The sequence below is a fragment of the Poecilia latipinna genome, unplaced genomic scaffold (genome assembly GCF_001443285.1).
Source record: "Poecilia latipinna isolate Pla-1442-1.1 unplaced genomic scaffold, P_latipinna-1.0 Scaffold1044, whole genome shotgun sequence".
NCBI lineage: Eukaryota > Metazoa > Chordata > Actinopteri > Cyprinodontiformes > Poeciliidae > Poecilia > Poecilia latipinna.
In genome coordinates, this window is record NW_015113660.1 from 194,219 (window position 1) to 208,605 (window position 14,387).

The following is a 14,387-nucleotide window of genomic DNA, read 5'->3' on the forward strand; positions in this document are numbered from 1 at the left end:
TATAAATAAACATAATAAAGGTGGAAACGACAGATACTTAACGTAAAATGTAGTGGAGTAAAAGTCGAAAATACCCACAATTAAATCTACTTCTGTAAAGTACAGATGTAATTTAGTTCAGTAACATACATTCCACCACTACTTATTAAAATACTTTGCATGATGTAAATAGTTTTGCAGACACATTTTAAAACTTTCTGAGTGTTTAAGTAGTTCCTCTGACAGCAGACAGCTGGTAGCAACAACATATGATTGTTTTCACTGAATAGAAAATAAACGCCGTCTAATTTGTGTAGAATTGCTAAGAGAATATCAACACTGTTAAATTTGATTTAATGGTTTTAGCCTAGATTAATTAAAAGATTTTAAATTAACATTTAAATTTAAGATTTTAAGAAGATGGCAAGTTTACTTTGTAAAAGTTCAAAGAACAATCTTCATAGTTAGATTGTTTTGTTACCATAGCAACAATTTGATGCTGCGAGTTTAATCTTGGAGTTTTAGCTCCGTTTGTTCACAAAAAAACTTTTAGTTAACTACAATTATAATTGACTACTTGGTCAATTAAAGTAGGCCCGCTCTCCCAGATTTCACTAAATGGTTAAATGCTGTTAGTGGTGCTGATGTTTGCAGCGGCAAGAGGGGCCCCTAGAACATGTTCTGATCAAGGCCTCATTCAGCATTGGACCGGCCCTGCATGATGAGCTGGATCCTCTGCACAGCATCTCTGCTGCTGGACGTAGGGGGACAAACGGGAGATTTACTTTATGTGGCTTTAGTAGCTCTTCCATTTCGTGTCTAATGGGTTTTTAATAAGCGCCACAGAAACGGTTTTGGTTGCCCGAGCTCAACAGGATAAGTTGTTCTGATCCTCATGTGGCTGCAATGCAACTCCACCTGACTTTAAGTAGACAAAGCATTTGATATACATTGTATCGCTGTAAAAAATAAAACAAAATAAAAACAAACCAGCGTGCTGCATGACTATGAGGCGAGTGTGAAAACTCCTCCACGGGCTGAACTCCCGGTCCAAAACGCACCGGCTAACCGGGAACTCAAACTTTATCAGACTACAGGGAGAACATGCAGACTCCCTGCAGAAAGGCAGTTTGTCGTATCTTTATTGAATTTCTTATTATGATAAGTTTGATTTATTATGTCAGCAATAAATACCGACTAATTATATTTGAACTGGCAACAAAACAGGCTTTATTACCAGGATTTAGTATTTACTCCACTGTTTGTTCAAAGAGAGCATCAATAAATACATTTGGAATTATGATTAATTTACAGTTCAGTGATAAGAATCATTTTTTTATGTCACTTGTGAGGGAGTCTATTAAAGATGAGCATAGCTGCAACTAACTTTTATTTAAGTGATCGATTATTCTATCAAATATTTAGACAATTAATCAAATTAATGGATACAAAAATTACCGTGTTCTGCAGATTTTTTATTTAACCACTTGGTCAGTATTAGAAATACATTAACAATGTAAAAGGAAAACACACATTTTTTTATTGTTGCATATTAAAAGTACTTTTAATAAACTTTCCTCCACAAATAACTTTTCGAATCAAACTAAAGAGGTTTTGTGAGGCAGAGTTGAATTGATTTGGGATTTATGAGAACATGTTTAGATGGAAAATCCCTCCTAATGCTCACTGACATCATAGTTTTCTCCCGTCTCTACTCGGTCTGTAAGTAAGTGTTCCAGGTTTAACGATAATTGATTTCCTGTAAAAGTATTTAACTCTTGGTTTCCTGAAAACACACTGTTAATGGGTTTTCCCTTTTAAATATTGCAATTAATCAGACATCCGCTCCTGTTGTAGAACTGCAAATATCAGTTTTAGCTGGCATCATTCCGCCTGCGGATAAAATGTTGATTCGTTTGTACAAATGTTTTACTGCGTCAAGAACCACTAAGTTAGTTTAAAATGTCGCTTAAAGCAGATTTCCTGCCTAAATAAGGCATGTAAAAGGAGAAGCGATTATGTTTATGTAAGAAGCAACATAAGGAGTTGGAGCATGGTGTGCTGTTTGTTAGTTTTTGTTTGGCTTTCCGCTTCCTGTTGTGTGGCATTTTTGCATTCAGCTTTAAACATTTCAAAAACAGCCACAGAGTCTTCAGGGACTCATGCAGGCGACTTCATTTATAACTGTTTATTGACATTTTTAGCAGGAAGAACACAGTCCAATGTTTTCATTTTCAGTTTGTAGCAGAAACATGCTTCTATTATCCTGTTATTTTAGTGAATAAATCTTGAGTTTGGTACTGCTGGTTGAGTAAAATAAAGCTGAATTGAAAAATTTGTTTTGTTTTAAAGTCAAGAAAGTAGAAGACACATAAGGTGATGATAAAAATAATTGATACAGACCTTGAAATATGCTATATTTGTGTTTCAAGAAGCTGCTGTCCAACAAAGTATAAATGTTAAAAAGCACAGATGCTAAAACCAACAGAAACTAGAGTTTTACTTTCATTTTATAAGCTGAATAAAACTTGGAAATTGTGATTCTCAATATATGATGATCTAAAGTAAAAATTAAAAAGTTTTAGTGTCTTAAAAAATAGAAATGTTTACCATAATGTAATTGTGTTTATATAAAACTGCTTGTCAGCTTTAAACTTGTGAACTTTAAAACTTAACAGGAGCAACAATTTGGGCTCCACATCATGATTATTTCTAGGTTAAATATATACTTTATATTAACATTTGTATTTATCTTATATAAAATAGAAGTGCAGTTTTAGTTTTAATATGTTCAATATTCTTGTTAACATATCATTTATTTAACCTTAATTTATGAGTATCATATGTGAAAAAATGGGAATTAAAAGGGTTTTTACCATGAAATGTCTCCATATACACACGTATACTTTTGTTTTTTCATGCAACTCCTTTCACTTACATGTGAAGATTTGTGTGAATATATACATATTTCATGTGGTAAATGGTTTTTATATGTGATTTTGATGTGTGAATATTAATTGGATTTTCTTTGACACATTGAATACGATCACCTGATCTTCACATGAAGACAATCTGATCATATGTGGTGCAGATATGTGACTAAAGGTTGAATAAAGCATGGAACTAATTAACAAAATACAGTAATTTTTTGATAGAAAAGTTGTGAAATCTTCCAGCAAAAAAACTATTTTGAGATGAATCTAAGAAATTCTATAGAAAAATTTTGACTTCTGAAACTGAGGAATTTCCCATATTTTTATATTTTATTTCTGAAATTAGTCTTAAAATTTCTGAGTTTTTATCTCACAATTTTTTTTTTTACTTTTGGAGCTCAGGAATTTCCCAGTTTTTTTTATAGAAAATGTCTGAGATTTTTTGCAGAAATTTACTACTACGTTTCTTTTTCTTTCTTTCTACACTGCCTTAGTACTTTGTCGTATTTCAGATATTGGTGATCGGTTAGAAAACTGGAATTGGTGCATCTCTAACGTTAACCAATTCTTCAGAAAATCTTACCAAGTAATTTTGGTTTAGTTTGATGCAAACTTTGTATTACACTTGAAATAAACAGAAAAAAATGTCTTGTGAAATAATCAGCCAGTGGAGCTAACAGTTTTTTTTTATTAATAGTATGGAATTATTTACTTAAAAAAGCTCCTATATCTTGCTGAAAAGGTACTTGTATGTTAGTTAATTCAAGGGTACTAACATAAGCTAGATCAGAAACTAGACCAAAATCGCTGGGTGAAAGTTTGTGTTATTGCAGTGCACAGCCAAAGAATCTCTGGACTCTTTGGCTGAGATTCTGTGGCATCTCAGTCAAATTATTAAATACTATTATATAGGAATTTTTTTAGCAGTGTAGTCTAACTTTTTAAACGTTAACACTTCTGCCTGGAATCAGTTTTCACAATACAAAAGAGAGAGAGAAAGCATCTAAAATCTTTTTACTATAAAGTTGTGAAATGTACCCTGTAGGGCTGTGTAATAATATCAATTTTGCGATATATATCAATATTTTCTTTCCTAAAAAAATCGATATTCATCCGCAAGTATCATAACATTCAACTGTCACCTTGCTCACTCACTGCTTGCTTCGCCAGGAGAGTGATTAGGTCATCAGGCTTAGAGCGATTCCTTCAGATGTTTAGTGTCAAGGTTAAAAACGTATTTAGAGCAGGGTACTTGGTCCACGTTATTTACTTTACAAACGCATGTAAACTACAGTTTGTACTGTTTCAATTAAAAGAAACATGTCTTCTCAACACTTATTTGATTCATTTTGTCCAGCTGTCGACTTTAAGTCTGTGTCCATGTCCAAACAGAGCCAGATATTTTGTAGTTGGTGCTTTTAATCAGTTTTCAGTTAAATTAATTCAATCCAACTCTATAACAGTCACAAAATGTCACCAAAATCACTCTGTCCCTCTAAAATTGTTCAGAAAATCGCAAAAGTGTATTGAATTGTATCGTTTGCTGAATATCGCAATATATATCGTATCATGAGCAGAATATTGTGTATCGTATCGTGAGATTATTGTATCACTACAGCCCTAGTAGCCTGAGATTTCGTATCCAAACACGTTTCCTCAGAACTATGTTGACATATTTTATTTTATCTTTATTTCCTCATCACACAGACCTACCCACTGGATGGGAAGAGGGATTTACCTTTGAAGGTGCAAGATGCTTTATCAAGTAAGTTCAACTTTACTCTACAAACCACACACCCATTACACCTTTACCCAAACACTGAGTAAAAGAATTAAACCACTTCACCGTTCCCATGCAGCTTGATTACCCAACAGAAATGTATCTATTTCCACTCGCCTGCATGTTGCTTGTGAAACCGGGCTCTGTTCTGGCAGTAAACTCGTGAAAGGTTATAAATGCTGGACCTTTACTCCCTATTTCTTTGCAGTAGGAGGCTATCGCAAAGTTAATGATTACACAGAAATATGGTGCAAGTACCAGACAGACCAGGGTTCCTGTCCTACTTGGAGCTGTTTGCAGATTAATATGTTTTCTGTTTTCATAATTTATTCTCGCTGTTGGGGTTTGAATGCTGTGCTAAAGTTTGGAATGATGTTTTAATGCGCCTACATACAATTACACAGCTTTATAAGCTGCAACCCTTTGCAGCTTAGAGCAAATAAATGTGTAAAAATGTTAAATGCATGCAATCAGTGCTGTTAAAATGTAAACATTTAATATTTCTATTAATTTAACTCAATTTATTATCATTTATTTCACCTTGATTTTAGTGTAGCACATGTGAAAACATGAAAATCAGGTGTGTTTTTACCATGAAATGTTCCAAAAACACATCAGTACATGGGCTTTTTCATGTGACTCAAAGCATATACATGTGAAAATTTGTGTGAACCTCATGTGCATTTTCTATTTAACAAGAATAATATTCTGCAAAAAAAAAAAGAGATTCATTTAAAAAATAGCAACTTTCGGAACTCAGAGATCCATCTAAACATTTCTGAGAATTTTTTTCTTCCAAATTTTCAACTTTTGAAGTTCAGAAATTTCCTTATTTTTTATAGAATGACATTTTAAAGCACCTACATGAGATTTCACTACTTTATAAGTTTGGTGCAAGCAAACCTTTGCAGCTTGGAGCAAGTAAATGCTTACTGCATGCATTCAGTGCTGTTAAAAGGTAAATAGCACCAATAATCCCTGTGATGATGCATCTCTGCTGTCTGGAATCCAGAGCATTCATTTCAAAGTGCAAGCAGCTTTTCTGATCGTGTGTCGTTTTGTGCTGCATTCTGGTTATTTGGTTCGTTGCAGAAGGTTTTTGCTGTTGTGACTTTGCAGCAACTCCATCCTGAGATTTGTTGAAATTGTATTTAAAGGATTTTTTTTGTTCCAAAACCAATGAAAGAGCCCTTTTTAAATCGTTCTGACAGTTTGACCTGGGGCCACATTTTTGAAGCCAACAATTGACGAGATCTTTTCATAATGATCCTCTTTCTTCTGGGACGGCCCAAAACACTGCATACTGCCAGTGGCTGTTAATCTTTCTGGAAAATAGCAATCTTCATACCATGAAAGTGTGTATAAAGCCTCCCTTCATTAACGTTTCTTGTGTATCATTCTTGTTGAACTAATGTAACACATGTAAGTTCTGTCCACTAACCCACTTTTGCACATATTTTCTGCTTGCTGTTGGCCACCGAGCTGGTCAGAAGTTTACATACACCCCAAGGTTTCCCCCAGAAAACTTGCTAAGCTTGGTGGTTGGGGGGCCGGGCAGTCGTTCATCCAGCAGCCGTTGTGTTTTTGACTTAAAACATGTTTAAAGTTGAGAGGGAATTAGAAAATATCCATAATTACTTGTTATTGAAAGATTGATACCTGAACACCAACTATGAAGTATATAAAAAATGCAAACATTAAAAAAATGTAATCAATTCTAAGCCTGGTGGGTGCACAAGTAAAGCCTGTTGACCCGCCAGACTTATAATACACTGAGGGAAACCCTGCACCCATGATGTGCATGAATCCTATATGCATTTTCATCAACCACTGGAATGAGTCCGAAGCAGTCGTTCTTGAAACAAAGATAACTTTCTCCATGATGTGGGCATATTTCCAAGAAAAATAAAGTTTAACCCGAGACTTTGAAGAGGTTCAGATGCTGGGAGACGGTGTGAGGATTGTTACTATTTTCTTCACTATTTTTTCAATGATAGTATGAATAAATATGAAAATATGATTAAATGTAGTTACTGTGTGCATGAATCACACTTCTTTACAAATGGTCACATTTTACAAGAGCAGTAATCATGTCTGTGAGGTTATGATTGCTAAAAAGGAAGTAATAAATCACTTTTATCATTATCACAGTAGTAACACAAAATATCATGATAAAACTTTAAGTCCACATCGTCCACCCCTTGATCCACATAATCTGCATTTAGCTGCATGATGTTCAGTTTATGGTTCAGTAAAGACATATTTTATTTTCTACTCTCTCTTTGACATTGTGGTCTTATTCTGTGCTAATTCATAATCTGTCCTTCAGATCCTGGTATGTGAGTGAAGGATGTAATTTTGCATATTTTCTAGGAAAAACTTACCCTTCCTTGATATTTAGCAGTCAAATCTGCCAAAATACTGTAATGCCGCTGCATCAGTGATATGAAAAATGAAGGATATTATGCTTTATCCCCACTGAATCCTTTCTGACTTCCTGAGCTTCATGTGGCAGTTTGCCAGTAATTTCATATCCCCTATTTTATCACAGATTCTCTGTGCAAAACAGTTTTAGGGAGCGCCACATTCATTAGCCGATCAGTGTGGTTCTGGCCCAGCCCGATGATGCATGCATGCTGCGCTTTGGCGAGTGAAAAACGATTTGTTTCATGCATCAGCTGAATTTTAAACAAGTCTCTAAAAGTTTGAGGGAGGGATTTTCACATCCAGCACCAGCCTGCGGTGCGCTGTTGGACGAAGAATGAGCAGCAAAAATAATTTTCTCACTTCTTCTGTTAAGCTGTCATAAAGCCACTCTTTCTGCAGCATAATCTAGCAAGCAAACACGTCGCAGTTTTATTGGATTGTGATGTATCTCGGTGCCTTCTAGCGACTCCCTCTCTTAATGTCTTCATTTGTCCTGCGGCTCATTAGCAGCACAAGTCGGCATGAGTCTAATTTATTCCTGTAGAGCTTATAAGGAAATAACCGAAGCCTAATTGAAAACCTGCACCGATATCAGCTTACATGTGACAAATGCCTCCCTGATCTGGTGGTGAGTGTTTTATTTCTGACACTTTTCTCCAGCTTGTTTGCTTGGTTTCCCCCTCCAGTGTTTTACTCAACAGAGTCCCAGTCATGTGGTCACTAAAGCCAGAGTCATAAAGATGGCTGCAGGCACGGCCCAGTGTGCCGTAATCATTGTCTTTTTCTCGACGTTAAGTCATAAAACTGTGTCAAGACTATTAATTTCAGTGTGACTCATTGTTTTGATAGGAGATTTGCTGACAGGTTTATGAGAAAACTGCGACTTGGACAGTCTGTGGGACATTTTGAGGTTTTATGCAAGGCTGCCAATAAAATCCTCTGAGAAGTCTCCAACTCCTGCTGACAGCTGGATAAGCCTTGGATGTGCCTCGGGTTTTTCAGTAGGACCTTATTACTTTGTCGCCGATTTTGTGTTTCCCAGTATCATAAAGTTAGGACTGTAACTTCCTTTTAAAATGTAAGGAAGGTGAAACAATTTTAAATCCTCAAGTAATCTAGAGATTCATCCATCTTCACTGCAAAACCACAAAACATTACCATTTATGGTCTTGTTTCTAGTGCAAAGACAAAACTAACTTACAAGTAACTTCATTAAGAGAAAAGAGCTAGTTTTAAGTAAATGATTCACTAATATTGATGAAAAAGTTCAAGTTCAATAAGTGTAACTAGTACTTTTTCATCAATATTAAGGATTTAAATAAGCTCCAATATCTTAATGAAGTTACCTGTGAGATACGTTTGACTTATTTCAAATGTACTAAGATATTTAGACTAGATTTTTTATCTTCAATGAAAAATTTAAATATTTTTGTACAGTTTTGGCTTTAGTTACTAGTCTTAGTGTGTTGTTCTTTCTGCAAACAGCCTATTTTTGAGTCCTGTCAACAATTAATCGATTGGCGAGTATTTCAATAAACGATTAATCACGATTAATCGTTTCAACTGCAGTTGAGTTTCCAGCTGGGCCAATCAAACTGAAGCTCATCCAGTTCCAGTTATCAGCTGGAACTAATCGATCACTGAAGAAAGCAGTACGTTTACATCCATTTCTATATGTGCTTTCTGCAGCAGCAGAAGATCTGGTGTGTTGTCATGCTGGCTCTGTGAGTTGGCTGTTACCATCAGGTTACACAGTGTGAGCATCAAGTAGCAGATTGTGCTGACGCAATCTGTCCTCTGATGCTGCGTGCTAGCAGGGATGAGTTACAGGTTGTTAGTGTGACAGTGCAAACTAGAAACATGGCCTCCCCTAAGCTTCTACTACAAACATGCAGGTTTGAATGAAGCAGATGCATCTTAAATAAACCAGCTGAGGTTTACTGCTTTCCTAAGACAAATGTGGTTTTCTTGCTTTCTGGGTTGATTGTGACTGGCTTAAAGCAAATTGGATAGAACTTCCTACACAGAAATGAACAGAGCTGGAAACATTTTGGGCACCTGAAGCGGTGAAAATGTGCTCCTCTGTTAGTGGTATGCCTCAGTACAAAATGTCAGATTTAATTTTGTCAAAGTGCCTCAGCATCCAAAAGTGATTACTGCCATCTTAACCAGCTCAGTGTATCTCACCGAGGAGAGAGGAGTCACAGTAATTTGAGGAGAAGCTTCAAAGCACCAATTCTAGGCTTTTAGCAGGCATCTATAACACTTCTTCACTACAAATAAACCTGCGGCCAATTAACTACCTCTAAACCTTCTGCCGCTGTGGTTTTCACGTAGCCAAAATAGGGCTGAAACTAATAATTACTGTAGTTATCAATTAATCTATTGATCATTCTGACAATTAATCATATTAATCCGATTAATCACATTTTTTAATTCAAGCCTTTTTTGTACAATATTAGAAATACATTATTTGTTTATTTATACAAATAATTAAATTACTTTTTTAAAAATAGAATATAAGCATTTTATTGCATAAAATGCAGTAACGTAGCAGTCCTTTAGCGGACGCTTGATTATTTTTAGTAAAAGAAAATGCTTCTAACATCAACTTTGTGAATAGCTCAGGTCTTTAGTGTTGGGCTGATCTGTTTATTTTTGGATTAACCAATTAAAAAAGTAACAAAGGTTAATTAAGTTGGAGAGTTTGAATTGTGTGAAGCTAAAACTGTCGTTTGATGAGGAGTTTTGGGTGGAACATGTTTACAGACGGGTTTGTTATTTTTAAATCTGAATTGCAAAATGTGCATATTGTTTTGTACATTTTTGGCTTATTTACTACTGGGAGTTATTCTGTCAGCAAATTGGCCTTTTTTTAATTAATCGACTACTAAATTAGCTGATGATTATTTAAATAATCGATTACACTGATTAATCATTTCAGCCAATATCCTATTCTGTGGATCATCTCACTAGTTGCTGCATTTTGCAGTTAAATGTTAAAGTCCAGCTTGTTTTTCTCTGTAACCAAAACAGCATTTTAATGACTGTTTTTCAAATTGCAGTCTAAATTAGATAAATACACTTGCATATTTGTCAGGTTATACCTTTAAAGGTTATTGAGCTGTAGAAGTATTGCAGAAATTGATGTTTTGGTGCACAAAACCTGATTGTTGTGTTGGCATGGTATTCGTCGCAATTAGGTTTTATGTTGCTGCGTGGATGCAGGAAGTAGTTACAGAAATTATGCTGAGAATAAACAGGCGCACGTTGGTGCCAGTTCCCTCTCTCGGTTTTCTATTTTGGTTTCATTAATTCTGTTTGGAAATTAAAGAAGAGAACAAAACTCACCGTACAGTGCTAATTGCTTCGAGCAATGCTTGAGATAGCTGCTGCCTTGTTTTGAAGAACGGGTTGCTAATAAGTAAGCCTGTGGCTGAGCTGAAGACTAGTTTTATTGCAGTCCAGTTCTTAATGTTTCATTTAAAGACCGTTTGGCAGCTTGCTTTGAAGACACTTTATTGTTTCGGAGAGTCCATTGTTAGGATAAATTACGATGTAAATTATAGTTACTCTGTAGAATTTAACTCAGAATAGAAACAGGATCCCAAAGTCTCTCCAGGGCACCTCGTGTTTAGGGTGAGTCCCTAAACACGAGGGACTCACCCTTTATTTTCACCTTTGAAGATCAACACTGACTGACTGCACATTTAAAAGTTGTTGTGTTCAGTTGCTCTTTGTTCTGGTTGATGTTGTGACGTAATTAATTTAAAGCTTAAGAGTAAATTTAGAGAGGACCTATTATGCAAATGTCACATTTGCACAATGTGCTTCTAAAAACATCTCAAGCACTTAAAAAAACACCCTGATGGTTTTTGGCAATAAGTTAAACTTATTTGGTGTCTGGAAAAGAGCCATTTCCAAAACCTTTGAGTGTAATGTCACAAATCAGGAGGCTTCCCATCACTTGACAACCAAAGCAAAGTCCAGCATATTTGGTCAGCTGGATTTACAGCTGCATGTGCCGCACAATGGCTACTGGAACAGACAAGTGTTTTGTTGTTAAAGTACCATCCAGAAACTACTTGTTGCATCCTTGTTGGTTGTGCAGGAGGCTGCAAAGGTGTACGGATCTCAAAATAGGCAAAACTGAGCAGAATGCGAATAATTTTGGACAAAAAATGTAATGAACCTGTTTTGTGCAGTCCTATCCTAACCTATTCAAGGAAACATAATGGGTCAACTTTTAAAAAATTACTGTCCTAATGTAAAGGTCTGCTAATCAGTACACAGATACGTACTCCCCTACAGTAAAAAACCATCAAAGTCTTTTTTACTATGACTGCCTGTGTACCTGCAGCCATCTCACCATAAATCAGGTTTACTCATTGAGGAGAAAGCAGAAGCAGAAGCCGAGCAGTTGTTGTTGTGACGCGTTTCTTGAAAGCACCAATTCAAGTTGTTAAGCTGGCAGCTTTAGATCCTGTCACAGCTAATAAAATTCTTGGTAAATCAAATAATAATGAATTCTACGTGTCCATTCTGCTGCTGCGGGTCTGAGCAAGCTCAAACAATAAATCACACGTTACAGTAACTGACATCCTCCCTGTGGATCAATGTTTCTGTTGCTGGGGATGATACGGCAGATTAAAACTTTGGAGCACAGACAGTGGACTCTCGTTGAACTTTGCTTCTTTTCAATCATCTCTAGTTGGGCGGTCTGCCACTGAAGAGAAGAAAACCTGTAGAAAAAACTGGATCGTTTCAGAAACGGTAGATCTTTTCCCAGATTATTTTACTCTAGGGACTAACGATTATTTTAATAATCAATTATCCTTACGATTAATCGGATTTTTAAAAATTGGCACATTCTTCAAATATTTCATTTAAGCCTTTTTATATAATATTAGAAATACATTAAGGGATGCAGAATAAATTCCTTAAATAATACAAATTGTATTGCCTGAAATTAAAAAAAGATTGCATTCCTTCATGTACTCTTGATCAATTTTTGGATTAACTGATTAATAATTGGATAACAAAATGTGATTAATAGGGATTTTTGTTTATGTGACAGAATTTGAACCAAGTTTTGGGTAGAACACAAGTCTTGAATGGAAAGTATATATACATACATATGACGGTTTTGGGTTAATTACTGCTCTAATTCTTTATGAAAGGGCCTTTTTTTGTAGTTTGTATGCACCAGTTCACAATTAATTAATTACTAACTTAATTGATGATCATTTACATAATTGATTAATCATGATTAATGCGACTAATCATGATTAATGACTTCAGATTAATCACGATTAATCCAATTAATCGTTTGAGACCTATTTTACTCTTTGTTTTACTTTTCATAATGACAAAAATCAACATTTTGATAACATCTTGTTGCAGTTTGAAATGAGATATAAGACGTCTGTCATGATATGGAAGTAGGCTTCTCTGTCTGGGCGTTTTTAGAAAATCGGTTGAATACTTTGACTCCAATTAGGATTTTACAGGAAGAATCTCCGGATATATTTCCCTCTCAGTTTGATGTTTTGGCTTCCTTAATTCTGTTTTGGAATAAGAGTTAAACATATACGTTGAGATAGCTGTTGTCTTGTTTATAATACTGTGGGGCAGAATAATAAGCACACCTGAGTGAACTGAAGGTTGTTTGTGTTTGGTTGTTGTTTTTCGGCTTCCATTGAGCAGTTTGTGGTGTGCGAGTGCTCATCATAAGGATAAACTGGCATATAAAATATAAATATTCTACAAGTTTACTCTGTGGACCTTACTTCTGCATAATTTATCTCTCACCAGAAAATACATGCAGCCTATCTCTGCTCAGTTGTTGCTCTGTTTTCTGCTTTGAAGACCAATACTCACCGGTTGCACAGCTGAAGATTTGTGAACCAAAAGTTGGAACATGCAGAGAAAGAGATTATTAATAAATATCCATAGTCCTAATCCCACTCGGCAGATTTTAATTGGATTTAGATGTGTGGACTGAGATGGGCTTGGGCTTATTGGTGTCAATTAAACAAATTCTGTGTTGTCAGGATTTAGATTATTATACAGCTGGGCTTAGTACGTTGTTCTTTCAGCAAATGGTCTTTTTTTTAGTTGACGATTATTTCAATAACCAATTAATCGTTTCAGTCTTAATTCACACATATCTTTTACTAGATTTTATTCTTTTATCTTCATTATGTGCATTAAATGATTTTTTTTTTTGGGAAATTTTGCACATCTTTGTAAATCTGAAAGGTTATTTTCACCGTACTTGCAGCTGTTCCTGTAGACCAGAATGTCAAACTCATTTTCATTTTGGGCCATATCAAAGATCTGGGCCTGTTGAGCCAGAATGCATTGATGAAACACATTAATTGTTAAAATATCAGTAAACAGCTGTTTGTTTCAGCATTCAATAAGAGCTTCTTAAAATTAAATAATATTGAACATCTTTTCACACTGATCAGACTATAACTTGACATGAAGTAAGGTTGAGGCAGCAGTCACTTTAACCCAATGTTTTTGGCCAATTTTGAGAAAAAATGTCAGAAAAATCAGAAAAAATGTAGGGAGTGCAGCTTTATGAAAAACTGGAGGGACTCATTGGTGTAATTTGGACTCTAAAGGGCCACATAAAAAGCTACAGCGGGCCAGATTTGGCCCTCGAGCCTCAAGTTTGATGTCAAACATTGATAATTATGTTTCTGTTTTTGACTTCACTAATTTCTTTTACTGTAGTTTTATGTTCAGGACATAAATCTGAAGCCTCAGTGAAATTAGAGATCTTTTCAGCCTGCAGAATACTCCAGGATGTCACCATAGGGTACTTGTTAGACAAAGTGAACAAAATAATCAGTCACGGCTGCGCTGACATCGGTTCTCGTTTCTGTCTACCAGTTTGAACTGATTCTCTTTGTAGCTTTACCTGAAATCTAGGAATAGCTGGAAGCCTCGGTGTTCATCCTTCAAACCAGAGATGATGAGTCCCTGTGAACCTTTTTTACTGTGAGACAGACTGTTACGCTAGACATGTAAGGCTCCCCTCTCCTCTGCAGGGAGTGAGCCGAGCCGAGCCTTATATCAGACATTATTACGTAACAAGAAAACTCAGTTACATCACTGAAACTGAGACAGATCCAATTGTTGGGACAAAAATCCAGATAAGGTTGAGGAAAGCATGTAGATTTTTAATTTATTTTAATACTGGCATACGTTTTCACAGTTTGGACTCTACATTAAACTGATTTTAAGCCATGACTAGT

The 14,387-nt window shown here is 35.6% G+C and overlaps 1 protein-coding gene across 14 annotated transcripts in view; it reads left to right on the forward strand.

The window, feature by feature from the left end:
- The window catches only part of plekha5 (pleckstrin homology domain containing, family A member 5), a 132,690-nt gene that overhangs the window by 3,401 nt on the left and 114,902 nt on the right, over positions 1 to 14,387 (forward strand). For all 14 annotated transcript variants that reach the window (XM_015051425.1, XM_015051424.1, XM_015051422.1 and 11 more), the window contains exon 3: positions 4,620 to 4,677. In XM_015051425.1, the coding sequence (XP_014906911.1) occupies positions 4,620 to 4,677 (58 nt within the window). The remainder of the gene's footprint in view (positions 1 to 4,619; positions 4,678 to 14,387) is intronic.